Source organism: Trichomycterus rosablanca, chromosome 6 (assembly GCF_030014385.1).
Source record: "Trichomycterus rosablanca isolate fTriRos1 chromosome 6, fTriRos1.hap1, whole genome shotgun sequence".
Classification (NCBI taxonomy): Eukaryota; Metazoa; Chordata; class Actinopteri; order Siluriformes; family Trichomycteridae; genus Trichomycterus; species Trichomycterus rosablanca.
Window position 1 is genome coordinate 51,207,684 of NC_085993.1, and position 19,561 is coordinate 51,227,244.

The 19,561-nt window shown below is 41.0% G+C and overlaps 1 protein-coding gene across 1 annotated transcript in view; it reads left to right on the forward strand.

The window, feature by feature from the left end:
- Positions 1-19,561, forward strand: part of lepr (leptin receptor) — a 53,251-nt gene that overhangs the window by 16,268 nt on the left and 17,422 nt on the right. The window contains exons 7-11 of the mRNA XM_062998169.1: positions 1,643-1,784; positions 16,463-16,732; positions 16,912-17,020; positions 17,115-17,320; positions 19,121-19,272. Of these exons, the coding sequence (XP_062854239.1) occupies positions 1,643-1,784; positions 16,463-16,732; positions 16,912-17,020; positions 17,115-17,320; positions 19,121-19,272 (879 nt within the window). The remainder of the gene's footprint in view (positions 1-1,642; positions 1,785-16,462; positions 16,733-16,911; positions 17,021-17,114; positions 17,321-19,120; positions 19,273-19,561) is intronic.

Genomic DNA, 19,561 nt, shown 5'->3' on the forward strand with positions numbered 1-19,561 from the left:
CACACACTTAACTACTCAGAAGGTGTTTTGGTCGAGTCTCAGGCACCTTTGTTTCATTTCTACAAGGTTTCTAAGTGGAAGATGAGTGTATATAAGTAACAGGACTGAAATTAGTAAATACATGAAATATAGCAGCATGGTGAACATGCTAAAGCACCAAAACACTGAGCACAGTCTAGTGATTTTAAAATAAATAAATAACAACTAAGAAAACACGGAGGTAACAGGAATGAACGTGGAGACGAATCTTCTCAGTCAGAGTTACAATATTATCAAACATACAGGAGGAAAAAGGGAGAACCTTCTAATGTTCCTACCATGACCTTAGTAGACACAGATAATGAACATTTCTGTTCAAAATGTGACCTGACTGATGAGAATATTTCCACATTTTTTATTATCAGAAGGATGAAAATGTTACTCAGGGTAACAGGAAAATGTCTTATACAGCGGTACCTTGAAACTCTGGGAGTGGCGTCGAGTTCAAAAGGTATTTTGAGGTATTTTTTCCCATAAGGATGTTTGTGAAACCTGTTAATGCGTTCATGGATCCCGTGGAGCTGCTTATATTTTAGTCTAATGTAAAATAATTGTTATAATAATTAGTTGTTTTTGACACTTAAACACTGAAAATAACACAAATATAATATAAACACACTGAAATACAATTACAAACAGTTACACATCAATAAAAATAAAAGCTGCACTTTAGTTTTACTTCTTTATTGTTTTTTGACGCTTCTTAATGGTGGAGATGCTTGATCTTGGAATACCATATTCCCTTCAGCACCGGCGCATTCACATGAGAAGTGACAAAACCGCTTTTGCGCCGCTGTGCGGTTATTAAGGTGCACATTACTTAGCGTGACTTATTGTAGTAAAACAGTGAGGAATGTGATTAGTGGAGGAACTTATGAGCAGTAATAATGAAGAGAAGTTTAGTGCTCCTGTCTCCTTCTTTTACTACATTAAACCACGTTAAGCTTTATTTTCAACCAGAAGCGTTTTAGACTCTGGGAGAAGCTGATTCTGATTCTCACCATTTCTCAGAAGCTGGAGCTGTAACACAAGTTTAAAAGTGAAACGGAGGAAAATCCAGATAAACACTGTTGCCTGTTGGTGCATTAAAAAAATAGTGAGCAGCTCCTTAGTTTATGGTTCTAACACACCTTGAGTACTTAAATCTTAAGCAAATAAAGGCTTGTTATTGAGTTTCAATGGTTAATCATGTTGTAACTCAACTTTAGGTCCTACAGACTAGCAGTATGTTTTAAGATCAACAATGTTCTGATTTGTTTAACTGATGAAGAGTTAAAGTTTATTTAAAGGGTTAAATATTTATAAGTAAATATAAAATAATTATATATTAGTAAAATAACCTTAAAATTGTGAAAGGCGCTATCTAAACAAAACCTTAAAAAAACAACATATTATATTATATTATATAGTTAGAACACACTCGAGAACTTTGTAGGTCCCTAATAACATGCTAAATAGAATTTAGTATAGAACACAAATTAAAAAAGTGTTTTTTAAGCTTCACCTTATATAACATTTAAATTGTATGTTTACGAACTTTATCATTTTATTAAATCCTTTGGTTTTTATTGATTGGTTCGTTTTTTGGTGAATGTTCCTCTAGGTGTTTGAGGTCCAGGATCCGTGGGTGTCTCTCAGGGATCTCGGTTCTGGAGTCAGATATACAGTTCAGGTTCGCTGCCGGAGTCTCCATCACCCGGATCACTGGACTGACTGTAGTCACCCCCTATATCTCGCACTCGATGGTAAGAAAGCTGTAACCGAGCAGCATCACACTCCCCTCCTCAAAAAAATGTTTTATTTTGCTCACTTCCTGTTTGGTACCTTACTGGTTTGAAGTATTGGGATCATTCACCAACACTTTCTCTAGAGTTTATTACAATTTTGTATTTATTGTGTCCACGATTGGCTCCAAACCCACTGCGGACCTGATGAAGGATTAATAAATGTAAACATGTAAAAAAGTGCTGGGACCAGTGACCATACACTGATCAGCCATAACATTAAAACCACCTCCTTGTTTCTACACTCACTGTCCATTTTATCAGCTCCACTTACCATATAGTCCATCTGTTCCTCTACATACTTTTTTAGCCTGCTTTCACCCTGTTCTTTAATGGTCAGGACCCCCACAGGACCACCACAGAGCAGGTATTATTTAGGTCAGCCTTTCTCAACCGGGGTGCCGTCTGGCTTCGTCAGGGGTGCCGTCGAAAATATTCTGATAATGATTGGGCTCCGTGTCTGCCTCTCATCCATCCCTGCCAGAATAGGGCGACTGTGTGCATCATCCCAGGCTCAGGTTTTCCATTAAAAGTAAGTCACGTTTACCCCTCCCTCCCTAAATGACACCTTATGGTGTGTGTGCGCGTGTGTGTTAGCAGTCCGAGGGATGCAGAGTAAGTAAGTTTTTTAATACATTTTAGACTGGGGTGACTTGAGATTTTGCATACTTTTAAAGGGTGCCGTGACTGAAAAAAGGTTGAGAAACACTGATTTAGGTGGTGGATGATGCTCAGCACTGCAGTGACAGTGAGGTGTTTAAAAACTCCAGCAGCGCTGCTGTGTCTGATCCACTCATACCAGCACAACACACACTAACACACCACCACCATGTCAGTGTCACTGCAGTGCTGAGAATCATCCACCACCTAAATAATACCTGCTCTGTGGGGGTCCTGTGGGGGTCCTGACCATTGAAGAACAGGGTGAAAGTGTTATGAGGAGGGGAGGAAGGACCCAAGGATGCGGAGGTTTCACAAAAACAGGTTTATTAAACAAATGATAAAACACAAAATGCAATAAAAACAAGGAATAAGGAAAACAAATAGACTTCGGGGAATCCCGAAGGCAGCCGCTGACGTCATGGGCTAAAAAGGAAACAGAAAAACACAAATAACAAAAACGGGAATGGCGAGGCGCGAACCCTGGTCGCTTACCTCCTGGCTGGAAGCTTAAGCGCCCTGCCACAGCAAGGCTGAGAGCAATAACCGCTCCCAGCACAAAAGAGGCGAAGCGCGGGTTCGCGAGGTGGAGTTCCTCGAGACTGAAGGACGGAGAGGGAGGGAAACACGGGTTTTTAGAAGCCCGGGTGGCACGGTCGCCAGCAAGAATTGCTGGAAGGGGACTGCGTCATTTAAAGAGCGCAAGTTATTAGGAACGCGGCACTGTCACCAGCTGGCATGGCTGGGAGGGGGCCGCGTCCCTCTACAAGCACGAGGGAGAAAACGCAGCGGCGCTGTCACCAGCCGGAATGGCTGGGAAGGGGCCGCATTATAAAAGGAGCGCTCGGAGAAAAGGCAGCGGCGCTGTCACCAGCAGCCATTGCTGGGAAGGGGCCGCGCCATTCCGAAAACGCCAAAATGAAAAAGACAGCGCACGGACTCGAACCGGGGTTTCACCGGCCATAGCGCGGCTCCATACTAGTGAGCCAGACGCGCCGCGATAAACCTGGAACACCGGAGGCGCTTTTAAAGGGGCTGCGGTGGCTGGGTAGCAGCAGTAGCGTTAGCCGGTAGCTAACCGGCGAACGCGGAAAATACCGAGACCAAAACAACCGCAGCTCAAGGGCTGCACGCAGTCGCACCAAGATTTATTTAACCAAAAAAATCTAAACCTGCTTTACCTCGGCCTTACGACCTACCCACCCAACCGCTATACAGCACCTGGGGAACCGGCTAAGCCCTAGCCAAAGAAAAGAGGCTGGTGCGGTGCAGCCAAAAAGGAAATAAATGAACATAAAAGGGCACCGCAGTGCCAAATGAACTGAAAAAAAAAAAAGGCAAACAACCCGGAAAAAACAGAAGGTGCGACGCCTGCAGCTTAGCGCCATCCCCTTAAATAAGGGGGGCGCAGCTGTAGCGCGTTCGCCCTAACGAGCTGGCCAGGTATTTAAAGCCAGACTCGTTTCAGCTCTGTAAGGCCTGTGGCGTCAGGGAAAGGTGGTAAATTCCACTGACACCACAGAGCCTAACAGAAAGGGGGTAACAAAGCATGTAGAGAAACAGATGGACTACAGTCAGTAATTGTAGAACTACAAAGTGCTTCTATATGGTAAGTGGAGCTGATAAAATGGACAGTGAGTGTAGAAACAAGGAGGTGGTCTTAATGTTAAGGTTGATCGGTGACCGTATCTAACACTAGTATTGTTTGATCGCTGTCTCGTCTTACTAGAAGTGCTCAAGAATACCCAGAAGCACCGAGTCATCTGACTGCAGTGACCAAGAGAAATAAATAATTATTTCCATTTAATTTAATTCCAGGATGCTCCATTCATGACTGTTCCTTGAAATTTTACATTTATAAGAACACGGTGGTACAAAGTAATCTGTCTGTGTGATCGGCCTCCAGCTTCATGTTTCCCTGCATTATTTCTTACTTGCTTTTAATTCTAATTTAATCCTTAATTTAATTTTGACTCACTTGATTTTCACCTTTAAGAGAATCCTTGGCATGGGGCGAGGGGGGGGGGGCGTTCATGATTAATAAACATTTGCTGACTGGTAACTGTCATACAAGAGTAATGGCTCTGGATAAGAGCAGCTGCTATATGTTGTACATTATGTAATATAATATAATTCAATTTGGGCGGCGTGGTGGCACGGTGGGTAGCACTGTAGCCTCACAGCAACAGGATCCTAGGTTCGATCCCCAGGTGGGGCGGTCTGGGTCCTTTCCGGGTCCTTGGAGTTTGCGTGTTCTTTTTGTGTCTGTGTGGGTTTCCTCCGGGTGCTGCGGTTTCCTCCCACAGTCCAAAGACATGCAGTCAGGTTAACTGGAGCTACTATAGTCCCCTTAGGTATAAGTGTGTGTGTGTGTGTTTGTGCCCTGTGATGGACTGGCGACCTGTCTGGGGTGTTTCCAACCTTTCACATAGTAAATTGGACCCACCGCCACCCTGACTTTGGATAGAGCAGTGGTAAAACAGACAATGAATTAATAATTTAAAATAATATAAAACAATACAGTATAATGTAATATGATATAATATAATACAGTATAATATAATCTAATCTAAAATAATACAGTATAATATAATATAATATAATATAATAAATGTAATTTAATATAATATAAAATAATACAGTATAATATAATATAAAATAATATAAAATATTACAGTATAAAATAATATAATATAAAATAATACATTATAATATAATATAATATAAAATATTACAGTATAAAATAATATAATATAAAATAATACAGTATAATATAATATAATATAAAATATTACAGTATAAAATAATATAATATAAAATAATACAGTATAATATAATATAATATAATATAATATAATATAATACAGTATAATATAATATAATATAAAATAATACAGTATAACATTATTTAATATAAAATATTACAGTATAAAATAATACAGTATAATGTAATATAGTATAAAATTATGCAGTATAATATAATATAATATAAAATAATACAGTATAATATAATATAGTATAAAATAATACAGTATAATATAATTTAATATAAAATATTACAGTATAAAATAATATAATATAAAATAATACAGTATAATATAATATAATATAAAATAATACAGTATAATATAATATAATATAAAATAATACAGTATAATATAATATAATATAATATAATATAATATAATACAGTATAATATAATATAGTATAAAATAATACAGTATAATATAATATAATATAAAATAATACAGTATAATATAATATAGTATAAAATAATACAGTATAATATAATATAGTATAAAATAATGCAGTATAATATAATATAATATAAAATAATACAGTATAATATAATATAGTATAAAATAATACAGTATAATATAGTAGAATTTAAAATATTACAGTATAAAATAATATAATATAAAATAATACAGTATAAATTTATATAAAATAATATAATATAATATATATATATAATATTAATAACTGTAATAAATTATATATGATTTACTTTTAGTTTATTATAACTGTTTCTTTTTTAAATATTAAAAGTAATATAATCGATCAATGACAATCTGGGATTGTGGAACCTGACAGTTGTGTCATGATTTTTTTAAAATCAACTACGAGCGTTCACATCTATGATTTGCTTAAAATCATTTTACATTAAAGTAGTTATTTTTATTACAGTGTTTGTTGTTTACAGAGCAGAATGTCGATGTAGATGCTTTTATAATAATAGAACTCTGTGGAATCTGAAGGTCAGACTGGTAGAACCAAAAATGCACTTAATATTAAAAGTAATTGAGATCGTACAGATTAGAATTTTAAGTAGATGTGGTCGTACTTAAGAAAAAATTAGAACTTGTAGAGAGGATTTTTTAGATTAAAGGCAGCCAAGAGAACACACACACACACACACACATTTCACTCCAGTTCTGTCATCCACTTAGTGTCTTAATGTAGAAATTAATTTAAACTAAAACGTAATATGAAAATTTGAGATAAAAATGCATTTATAAATAAACACGAATTTATTCTCATTAAGATTACAAAACATGGCCTTTTATATTATATGAATTATACAATTATAAAACCAAACTAATCAAATTGGTTTTATTTGATCACAACTCCATTATTAATTTATCTTGTATGATAAAATACACACCACTAACTCAACGTCCTCTAAACTCATAATCTTTGAAACTCGATGGCCTTCGTTGAGAAATTTGTACCCTCAAACTCAACATTTCCCTTTAACTCAGCGTCTTCAGTTTCTTTAAAAAAAATATTTATTTAATTTAAAATTAACAATAACCTGTCGCTTTGTTTAGTGCTCGGTGTGAATCTGAGCTGTGGAATAAGCGTCAGATCCAGGGTTACAGCTCCACATGTATCTGTGTTTATCTGGATTCTCCTCCCTGTTTCACTTTTAAACTTGTGTTACAGCTCCAGCTTCTGAGAAATGGTGAGAATCAGAATCAGCTTCTCCCAGAGTCTAAAACGCTTCTGGTTGAAAATAAAGCTTAACGTGGTTTAATGTAGTAAAAGAAGGAGACAGGAGCACTAAACTTCTCTTCATTATTACTGCTCATAAGTTCCTCCACTAATCACATTCCTCACTCGCTGTTTTACTACAATAAGTCACGCTAAGTTTTGTGCACCGCCGTCACACTTCATAGGAAATAACGGCACAGTGAGAAAAGCAAAAGCGGTTTTGTCACTTCTCATGTGAATGCGCCGGTGCTGAAGGGAATACGGTATTCCAAGATCGAGCATCTCCAGCATTAAGAAGCATCAGGAAACAATAAAGAAGTAAAACTAAAGTGCAGCTTTTATTGTATTTTTATTGATGTGTAACTGTTTTTAATTGTATTTCAGTGTGTTTATATTATATTTGTGTTATTTTCAGTGTTTAAGTGTCAAAAACAACCTCATTATTTTACATGAGACTAAAATATCTGCAGCTCCACGGGACCATGGACGCATTAACAGGTTTCACAAACATCCTTATGGGAAAAAATACCTTAAAACTCAACGTCACTCCCAGAACCGACTGACGTCGAGTTTCAAGGTACCGCTGTATATACAGTGTATCACAAAAGTGAGTACACCCCTCACATTTCTGCAGATATTTAAGTATATCTTTTCATGGGACAACACTGACAAAATGACACTTTGACACAATGAAAAGTAGTCTGTGTGCAGCTTATATAACAGTGTAAATTTATTCTTCCCTCAAAATAACTCAATATACAGCCATTAATGTCTAAACCACCGGCAACAAAAGTGAGTACACCCCTAAGAGACTACACCCCTAAATGTCCAAATTGAGCACTGCTTGTCATTTTCCCTCCAAAATGTCATGTGATTTGTTAGTGTTACTAGGTCTCAGGTGTGCATAGGGAGCAGGTGTGTTCAATTTAGTAGTACAGCTCTCACACTCTCTCATACTGGTCACTGAAAGTTCCAACATGGCACCTCATGGCAAAGAACTCTCTGAGGATCTTAAAAGACGAATTGTTGCGCTACATGAAGATGGCCAAGGCTACAAGAAGATTGCCAACACCCTGAAACTGAGCTGCAGCACAGTGGCCAAGATCATCCAGCGTTTTAAAAGAGCAGGGTCCACTCAGAACAGACCTCGCGTTGGTCGTCCAAAGAAGCTGAGTGCACGTGCTCAGCGTCACATCCAACTGCTGTCTTTGAAAGATAGGCGCAGGAGTGCTGTCAGCATTGCTGCAGAGATTGAAAAGGTGGGGGGTCAGCCTGTCAGTGCTCAGACCATACGCCGCACACTACATCAAATTGGTCTGCATGGCTGTCACCCCAGAAGGAAGCCTCTTCTGAAGTCTCTACACAAGAAAGCCCGCAAACAGTTTGCTGAAGACATGTCAACAAAGGACATGGATTACTGGAACCATGTCCTATGGTCTGATGAGACCAAGATTAATTAGTTTGGTTCAGATGGTCTCAAGCATGTGTGGTGGCAATCAGGTGAGAAGTACAAAGATAAGTGTGTCATGCCTACAGTCAAGCATGGTGGTGGGAATGCCATGGTCTGGGGCTGCATGAGTGCAGCAGGTGTTGGGGAGTTACATTTCATTGAGGGACACATGAACTCCAATATGTACTGTGAAATACTGAAGCAGAGCATGATCCCCTCCCTCCGGAAACTGGGTCGCAGGGCAGTGTTCCAGCATGATAATGACCCCAAACACACCTCTAAGACGACCACTGCTTTATTGAAGAGGCTGAGGGTAAAGGTGATGGACTGGCCAAGCATGTCTCCAGACCTAAACCCAATAGAACATCTTTGGGGCATCCTCAAGCGGAAGGTGGAGGAGCGCAAAGTCTCGAATATCCGCCAGCTCCGTGATGTCGTCATGGAGGAGTGAAAAAGCATTCCAGTGGCAACCTGTGAAGCTCTGGTAAACTCCATGCCCAGGAGAGTTAAGGCAGTTCTGGGAAATAATGGTGGCCACACAAAATATTGACACTTCAGGAACTTTCACTAAGGGGTGTACTCACTTTTGTTGCCGGTGGTTTAGACATTAATGGCTGTATATTGAGTTATTTTGAGGGAGGAATAAATTAACACTGTTATATAAGCTGCACACAGACTACTTTTCATTGTGTCAAAGTGTCATTTTGTCAGTGTTGTCCCATGAAAAGATATACTTAAATATCTGCAGAAATGTGAGGGGTGTACTCACTTTTGTGATACACTGTATATGTATAACTTGTGTGTCTTTCAGGTCTGAAATATATCACACATGGTATTATAACGAGCCTACATATCATATTATCTGAATTATATCACTTTTAATATAGAACTTTGTAGTTTCTATGTTGTGTGTGTTTCAGATCTAAAATATATCACACGTTACTTTAACTGGCCTAAATATATCACTTTCTAAACCGCTTATCCAATTAGGGTTGTGGGGGGTGCTGGAGCCTATCCCAGCTTTTCAATGGGCGCAAGACACACCGTAACACCCTGGATGGGGCACCAGTCCATCGCAGGACAGACAGACACACACACACACACACACACACACACACACTTATTTACCTATAGGGCAATTTAGTGTCTCCAATCAACCTGACTGCATGTTTTTGGACTGTGGAAGGAAACCGGAGCTTCCGGAGGAAACCCACGCAGACACATTTACACGGGGAGAACATGCGAACTCCGCACAGAAAGGACCCAGACCGCCCCACCTGAGGATCAAACCCAGGACCTTCTTGCTGTGAGGAGACAGTGCTACCCACCGAGCCACCGTGCCGCCCTACATATATCATATTATACAAATGATAAACCTTTGACTATTATATATTATAAATCTTTTTAAATTGGTGTTGTATGATCACAACTCCATCATTAATTTATCTTGTATGATAAAAATATAAAATTCAGTGAACAAGATGTACTTCTTTATATTTTACACATTGAGTTTATGGTTACTCAGCCATGTGCAGTGCTGCGGTGATGTAAATAGTGAAACCCTGAAATTTAATGAGACTTTTGTACTCCGGTTACCTAACAGTCCATCAATGCCGTTGTCTGGATGGACAACTCGTTGCTTTGTTCAGCTTTTATCAACTTTTCTGATGGTCCATTCAGATCGGTTTAGAAACTAATGGACATTTTCTTTGTGCGGGGTTGCTGCGTTATCTGTAGAGTAGCTGGAAATTATTCACAAGTTCTTTATTTATTTATTTATTTATTTATTTATTATTTCGATTCGATTGTGCTCTTTTTCAGTTTGTTGGTTTGTTATTGTTTTGCAGTAAAAGCTTTAACTAATATTTTGTATTTGCGCTCAACATGACGTCACAAAAGTGGCTTAATGTTCCACAGCCGTGTGTGTGATGTGCGTATGTAAATCAGAGTTTCTAATATTTCTGTTACTCTTCTTTGTATATGCAAAAACGACGAAATTCCGAGTATTCGTAGAAGAATAATGTGCTTTAATGATTTAATGAAGTAAACCTCCACACAAAGGGGCAAAAACTCTGACTTACGTCATGCCAATTCACCCACCAGAACGCTTTTTCATTGTCGTTGGGCTAGCGTGTCCATATTCATATGGGAAAGCATATCACAATACATTTCATGTACCTAAAACAATATGGTCACTGGTAGCTCAGTGTTAAGGAACTGATTCAACCCCCACCCACATGTTGCCTAAGCTGGACCCATGAGCAAGACCCTAAACCCTAAACTTCTTCCACTGTATTCATCACAAATGTAAAATACTTGGCATAAAAGCGACCACTTAATGGCTCGGATGTAAATAAAGTAAAATAATTGACTTGCTGTAGTAAAAATACACATAATGAATGTACAAAATACGTACCCTGTACCTCCCAGTGACGGAGCTATGTTTTAGAACTTCTGTTACATTATTATTAAGGTTCTGTCATGAGCAAAGACGAAATTGGCTTCTGTAGCAGGACATTTCGTGTAAACCACATAAAATAGGAAGAATTACAGCTTTGGAGTGGCAGTGTCCAAATTCTGACCAAAAGAGATGCCGTAAGATGCAAGATGTTACGCCAACTGTTCTTGCAGTTTCACTATATTTGTTAGAATGCCTTTATTTGTCATATATGTACACGTGTACAGTACAACAGAATTCTTTCTTCCATATAGCTCAGCTTGTTTGGAATCTGGGGTCAGAGCGCCCCTGGAGCCGACAGCGTTAAGGGCCTTGCTCAGGGTGTCAACAGTGGCTTTATGGCAGAGCTGGGATTCGAACTCTCAACCTTTTTGTTGATAGCCCACTGCTCTACCCACTAGGCTCCCACTGTCCCATATTTTTGCCACAGACTATGAACCTCCTCTGTTCTGTGGCTCTGAGGTTTGGTGACAGTCGGTGTGATGCTTTCTGAGTTAGAGCGGTATATATATATATACAGTGTATCACAAAAGTGAGTACACCCCTCACATTTCTGCAAATATTTCATTATATATTTTCATGGGACAACACTATAGACATGAAACTTGGATATAACTTAGAGTAGTCAGTGTACAACTTGTATAGCAGTGTAGATTTACTGTCTTCTGAAAATAACTCAACACACAGCCATTAATGTCTAAATAGCTGCAACATAAGTGAGTACACCCCACAGTGAACATGTCCAAATTGTGCCCAAAGTGTCAATATTTTGTGTGACCACCATTATTATCCAGCACTGCCTTAACCCTCCTGGGCATGGAATTCACCAGAGCTGCACAGGTTGCTACTGGAATCCTCTTCCACTCCTCCATGATGACATCACGGAGCTGGTGGATGTTAGACACCTTGAACTCCTCCACCTTCCACTCGAGGATGCGCCACAGGTGCTCAATTGGGTTTAGTCCATCACCTTTACCTTCAGCTTCCTCAGCAAGGCAGTTGTCATCTTGGAGGTTGTGTTTGGGGTCGTTATCCTGTTGGAAAACTGCCATGAGGCCCAGTTTTCGAAGGGAGGGGATCATGCTCTGTTTCAGAATGTCACAGTACATGTTGGAATTCATGTTTCCCTCAATGAACTGCAGCTCCCCAGTGCCAGCAACACTCATGCAGCCCAAGACCATGATGCTACCACCACCATGCTTGACTGTAGGCAAGATACAGTTGTCTTGGTACTTCTCACCAGGGCGCCGCCACACATGCTGGACACCATCTGAGCCAAACAAGTTTATCTTGGTCTCTTCAGACCACAGGGCATTCCAGTAATCCATGTTCTTGGACTGCTTGTCTTCAGCAAACTGTTTGCTGGCTTTCTTGTGCGTCAGCTTCCTTCTGGGATGACGACCATGCAGACCGAGTTGATGCAGTGTGCGGCGTATGGTCTGAGCACTGACAGGCTGACCTCCCACATCTTCAACCTCTGCAGCAATGCTGGCAGCACTCATGTGTCTATTTTTTAAAGCCAACCTCTGGATATGACGCCGAACACGTGGACTCGACTTCTTTGGTCGACCCTGGCGAAGCCTGTTCCGATTGGAACCTGTCCTGGAAAACCGCTGTATGACCTTGGCCACCATGCTGTAGCTCAGTTTCAGGGTGTTAGCAATCTTCTTATAGCCCAGGCCATCTTTGTGGAGAGCAACAATTCTATTTCTCACATCCTCAGAGAGTTCTTTGCCATGAGGTGCCATGTTGAATATCCAGTGGCCAGTATGAGAGAATTGTACCCAAAACACCAAATTTACCAGCCCTGCTCCCCATTTACACCTGGGACCTTGACACATGACACCAGAGAGGAACAACGACACATTTGGGCACAATTTGGACATGTTCACTGTGGGGTGTACTCACTTATGTTGCCAGCTATTTAGACATTAATGGCTGTGTGTTGAGTTATTTTCAGAAGACAGTAAATCTACACTGCTATACAAGCTGTACACTGACTACTCTAAGTTATATCCAAGTTTCATGTCTATAGTGTTGTCCCATGAAAAGATATAATGAAATATTTGCAGAAATGTGAGGGGTGTACTCACTTTTGTGATACACTGTATATATATATATTAGGATTCCTTTGATATCACATTTGTGTAGGTGGAGTAAAAATCCAAAAATGTGAGTGATTTCGCATTATGCAGATTAGCTAAAGATTTAAGTGGGCAGACGTACATGGTTCTTGAGGAAATCAGTGGGAAACGAATTTTGTTTTACGTCATACTGGGTAGGATTATGTGGATGAGTGTGTATATTTTGTCATGCATTGTTTTTGTAAAGCACTTGAGTTTTATCTGTGAAAAGTGCTATATAAATACATTTTACTTACTTACTTAGGAGATACAGACCCTGAAGGCTGACGCTACTCTATAGCGCCAGCATCAGGCTAAGTAGCTGGATGGAGGGACGACTACCTTATAAACTGATCTCTCGTCTGTACGACTTAGGGTTTGGTCTGTGCGCTTCGTTTTGATCAGAGAGAAACAATAATAATATTAATATTAAATTACAGAAGGTGTTTAGTTGTTGCTATTAGTGGTGCAACCAGTTACTCTTTTTTTGTGGAAATAGAAGATGGATAATTGAAATAACTTAAATTATTATTGTTTTTTAATAAATACAGCCAAAAAGAAAATACAGCCAATCACACATGCGAGTTATTCTGTGAACGTTCCCTCTGATTTTTTATTATTTTTTATTTTTTTTAAGTGAGTACTCGTACCTCGGCGAGGAGACGCTGGATTACAACGCTTTTCTCAAATGCTCGTTAGGCTTAGTCACCATGGCAACCTTAATGGAAAGCTTAGTACATCTATAGATTATAGCGGATCATATGGTTCCAGGAAGATCGAGGAGCAAAACAAGAAAACTGCTCGCAAAATAGCCTCTAAATAGCGTACCTGATATGGTCAGCAGCGGTTTGTCCTTCGCTCTGATGCGTTTAGTTCGATGCTCTTGATTCCTGTTTGTGTAATTGATTTTATATATGATTCCTTTAATGGTTATCGTTATGTTGTTTGACCCTGAAGTAGCTTTAGAGAAATTATCTTTCCGAGACAGAATAAGCACATTTATATCTCATTATTAATAAGTGACACTATTCTAAACCTAATTCATTTTTATTGTTAGATGTCGTTCAACCCGTACGACTAAATACAACTAAATACCACAAGTATTCATCTCCTAAACATCTAGAACCTGAGCTGAGTTTATTGGCCATTCCGTCCCCAGGATATTAGAAGTATAAATGTAGATGAAAATTGTGTCCAGTACATTGATACAATTGTTAATTTATGTCAGACATAACATTAAAACCACCTTCTTGTTTCTACACTCACTGTCCATTTTATCAGCTCCGCTTACCATATAGAAGCACTTTGTAGTTCGACAATTACTGACTGTAGTCCATCATGCTTTTTTTAACCTGCTTTCATGCTGTTCTTCAATGGTCAGGACCCCCACAGGACCACCACAGTGCAGGTATTATTTAGGTGGTGGATGATTCTCAGCACTGCAGTGACACTGACATGGTGGTGGTGTGTTAGTGTGTGTTGTGCTGGTATGAGTGGATCAGACACAGCAGCGCTGCTGGAGTTTTTAAATACCGTGTCCACTCAGTGTCCACTCTATTAGACACTCCTACCTAGTCGGTCCACCGTGTAGATGTAAAGTCAGAGATGATCGCTCATCTATTGCTGCTGTTTGAGTCGGTCATCGTCTAGACCTTCATCAGTGGTCACAGGACGCTGCCCACAGGGCGCTGTTGGCTGGATGTTTTTGGTTGGTGGACTATTGAGGTATTTAATTTATGAGTGGATGTCTGATCCACTCATACCAGCACAACACACACTAACACACCAGCACCATGTCAGTGTCACTGCAGTGCTGAGAATGATCCACCACCTAAATAATACATGCTCTGTGGGGGTCCTGTGGGGTCCTGACCACTGAAGAACAGGGTAAAAGGAGGTAACAAAGTATGTAGAGAAACAGATGGACTACAGTCAGTAATTGTAGAACCACAAAGTGCTTCTGTATGTTTGATAATATTGTAACTGACTGAGAAGATTCGTCTCCACGTTCATTCCTGTTACCTTTATTAAAAGAACACTTTGTGATAAATCACTAGATTGTGCCCGGTGTTCTTGTGCTTTTAGCATGTTCTCCATGCCGCTATATTTCATGTGTAGACTAATTCTAGGTTAAACACTCAGGCCTGTTACTCATATACAGCTCATCTTCCACTTAGAAACCTTGTAGAAATGAAACAAAGGGCCTGAGATTCGACCAGAACACATTCACAACACATAATTTCCTTTCCATGTCTGTCGTTCAGTGAGTTCAAAGTTATGAAACATCATATCTCTGTCATTCCTCTTAATATAAACTCATTAATATTAATTCAGTCGTTATGTCTGTTTAAAAAATGACTCCATTAGGAATAAACACGCTATAACGACTCCATTAGCTTTATCGGCTAATGTTGCTCTGATTGATGAGCAGAAGAAAAGCCAGCGTTTACACCCACACAAATCAAACAGCAGCTCTCGAGGTCTTCAGTAGTGTTTGTTCAGTTCAAATGTTCTTAAAACTGACCTATAGGTCACTTATGGACTCCTTTACCTGGAGCAAATCGCTGAATGAGGTGCAGAGCCATATAAAGGAACCAGCACTATCAGTCATCTGCACTTTCAGGTGCCTCTGCTGGTCATTAGTGGCATGGCATGTGGGCATGGTACTGTAATGCGCACCCGTTACATCTCTTACTAGTAAACACAGTATTAATGTGTAATGTGAGAATCACAGAGTATCAATACTGACATTATAAAGGTCAAAGTGTGGTCAAAGGTCACTGACCCCATTTTAGGGTCTCTTTAAGGATCATTTTCTTATTGGTCATGGTCACTGTGGGTCCAGTTTCCTCGCAAATCACTAGGTGCGGTGCAAAAACACACCCCAAACAGGACAGGACGCTTATCCATTGCAAGGCCTTGGCCATCATCCGTCCTTCCCTTAGACATAGCCAATCATGTCAGTACTTAGGTGCCCGACTATCCATTAGCTTCATTCAATCATTCATTGCCTGTTTTACTACCACTTTGTCCTGGTCAGGGTTGCTGTGGGTGTGATCCATTGGGCAAAAGTCAGGAAACAACCTGGACAGGTTGCCAGTCCATCACAGGGCCACCTTGATTAAATCTTTGAATCTTAAATTCCAAATTAAATTAATAGTAATATATTGTATAATATAATAAATAAAGTGTCTGCCTGTCTATCTATTTTTCTTTCTGTCTATCGATCTGTCTGTCTGTCTATTTATTTGCTTATCTACCTATCAGTCTGTCTGTATGTCTTTCTATCTGTCTGTCTGTCTATTTAAATTTCTGTCTATCCATCTGTCTGTCTATTTATCTATGTCTATCTATCTGTCTGCCTGTCTAACTGTCTGTCTGTCTATCTGTCTGCCTGTCTAACTGTCTGTCTCTCTGTCTATCTAATAACCATTATTTATAATTCATTAACAGTGAGCTACATTCCGGCTGAGCTCTTCACCAGGCCCGGTGAGGACGTGACCGTGTACTGTGTGCTTCACAACCGCAGCTGGACGGCCAGCAGGGCCGTGTGGATGCTGAACGGTCAGCTGATTCCTGACAGCCACTACAGAGCGATCAATGAGCGGGTCAGCGCGGTCACTGTGAGGTCTAAAGAGCCTGGGTTCGATACTCTGATGTGCTGTTACCCGTGGGGGGAGAGATACAAGTGCAGCATCGCTTATGCCAAGGTCTATATAGAAGGTGAGTCCCAGTCCACGCTCTTTCTCCAAGGCCTTTAAAGCGTAACATGCTGCTGATCTGAGATTTAAACCTATGAGCTTTGGATCTCAGTGCTAGAGAGGAAGTGTGTTTTACCGCTGCTCCACACGAGTGCCCCAACATCCCTGGTCTCATTATTAATCAAGTGTTGATGTTTTCAGGACTATTTGAGGCCGATATAAGCTGTCAGACTGACCAGCATTTTAAAGCTGACTCCATGACCTGCAAATGGAATAAGAGCGCATGGGCGTTGGTTCGATTCCTCTACAGGTATGCGGATTCATTCCCTCTCTCGTGATATTTAAGCTAACTGATCGCATGGTGCTGAGAACGTGAACGTGATCGCCCTCGCCGTGTCTCTTAGACGTTATACAGGACTGTGTGAGGAGATGCAGCGTGAGGAGGAACCGAGCTCTGAAGTCGAGGAGTGCCCAGAAGGAGCCGGAGACTACCGGCAGTGCACCCTGCGGCGCCTGAGCCTCTTCTCCTGCTACAAGCTCTGGCTCGTGGTGGAGGGCGGGCACGGCAAAGTGAGGTCACTTCCTGTCTTTCTGTCGCCTGTCAACTATGGTGAGCGGTGTGAATCTTGAGCCTTTAACGTACAGACGGTCGACAAATTAAAGCCATCAGTACAGCTTCAGTGCTCGGAATATATTTGAGAGGTTCTAGAGCAGTGGGGGTGCGGCCCACTAGGGGGCACCAGTGGGTCAAGGGGGGAGGGTCTTGTTGCATTGGATTTAAAAGAGTTCAAAACAATTACAAGTGATGGGACGGGAAAATAAAAAGGCTTTTAGCATACAGGATAGGGTGACCATATTTTGGCTTTTAAAAAAGAGGACACTTGGCAGGATGGCAGCATGGGCCAGACGGACCTCTTCACTGGGGGGCAGTGTGTATAAAATAGGTTTAAATATTTGACAAATGCCCCAATAACCATGTAACTATGTTATTGAACAGACAACTGCTAAACAAATACCTTTATGGTCAGATACTTATTCCTTTTAATTCAGCGTTTGGCACTAAACAATAATATCAACAAATCAGTAGAGCTGTTTCACCAGAATGTGGCGCTATCACGGCGATAACCTCGACGATAACCTCTATGTTAGTACACACATTTGGAAACGTTCACGCTGTTTCAGAATCAGGGAAAGACTAGGCAGATGTGCCGCGGTCCATCCATCTGTAGCCGTTGCGATGCTTCTTGGTGTGAAATGCAAAAACTCCCTCTGCAGCAGTAACATCTTCTGTGTTACCTAGTTTTTACCTGACGATCTCTCTCCTTTAGCTGCACTTTTGTGTTTTGTTGTGTTTTGTTGAACTGGCACCTTTATTGGCATTCTGCTTTCCAACGATCCCGACCGAAAACGCAAAGAATAGCGCACGCAGACTACAAAAGCCGAATCCCAGACATTTTTGGTGATTTAGAAATCCTGACTGGATGCATGTCCGGGATAAAGAGGACGTATAACGGAAAGCTGACCAGCCCCTTCGCAGATGAAGACCTTCGAACCCGAGTTAACACAGCCAGGCTCGCGTTTAACACCCTGTGACCCGTCTGGAACTCTAAGGCACTGCGCAGCAAGATCCACATCTTCAACACCGACGTGAAGGCAGTCGTCCTGTACGGTCCGAGACGTGGCGAGTGACAAACACCATCACCAACAAGCTTCAGACCTTCAGTAACAGATGCCTGCGCCACATCCTCAACATCAAGTGTCCTAAAAAGATCTCCAACCCCGACCTGTGGGCAAGAACCAGCCAGAACTCCATCAGCTAGGACGTGAAGAAACGGAAGTGGGGTTGGATTGGCCGTATCCTACGCAAACCGGCCGGTAACGTCATAAGACAAGCCCTGGACTGGAACCTACAGGGGAAACGCAGAGTGGGGAGGCCAAAACAGACGTGGAGGAGATCAGTCCAGGGCGAGGCAAGGGACGCCGGCATGTCATGGACCGAGCTGAGGAGGGACGCACAGAACAGAGTCCGCTGGAGGGGTGTGGTTGCGGCCCTTTGCTCCACAAGGAGCACACACAGGCAAAATGAAAAAGATAGCCTACTAGTGTCTACAAGAATTAACTAATATTTGATTCGCCCAGCTCAGAAGTGCAAAAGCCAGTGGACCTCCTCAATGTAGGGGTCAAGCATCTAGTCCCGTACTGTTCTCCTGGTTTACTTGAGCAGTCCTTAGACACAAATGGCAGGAGCTTCAGTCATGCCACAGAGCACTGTAAGGTATTCATTGCTTAACTGTATCAAACAGGGAGGTTTTTTTCCTTTAATCTGTCACCGTCTGTACTAAATAATCTAATAAATGCAAACCAAAAGCATAAATATTTAAACATCAATTCTTTTTCATGTTTCCCTCAGTAAAACCGTCTCCACTGTCAGTCCTGGACGCAGTATCGTTCCCCAACAAAACCTTGATGGTGAGCTGGAGGCGCCCTTACCTGCCCGCGTACGATCTGCAGTACGAGCTGCGCCACGTTCCCGTCCGTGGTTCGGCCGACTCGCAGTGGAAGGTAAGAGAAGTTTTCGGCTTTGTGTCGAGGGTCGAACGCGCTCTGCTCAAGTTCGAAAGAACGAAAGATCTGAGTTAAAAATCTTCATTAATTTGAATTGTTGAGAGGAATGGCGCAGTGGGTAGCGCTGTAGCCTCACAGCAAGAAGGGTCTGGGTTTGATTCCCTGGCTCTGCGGCCAGGGTCCGTTCTTTGTGGAGTTTGTATGTTCTCCCTGTGTTTGCATGGGTTTCTTCCGGGTGCTCCAGTTTCCTCACAAAGTACAAAGACATGCAGTCAGGCTAACTGGA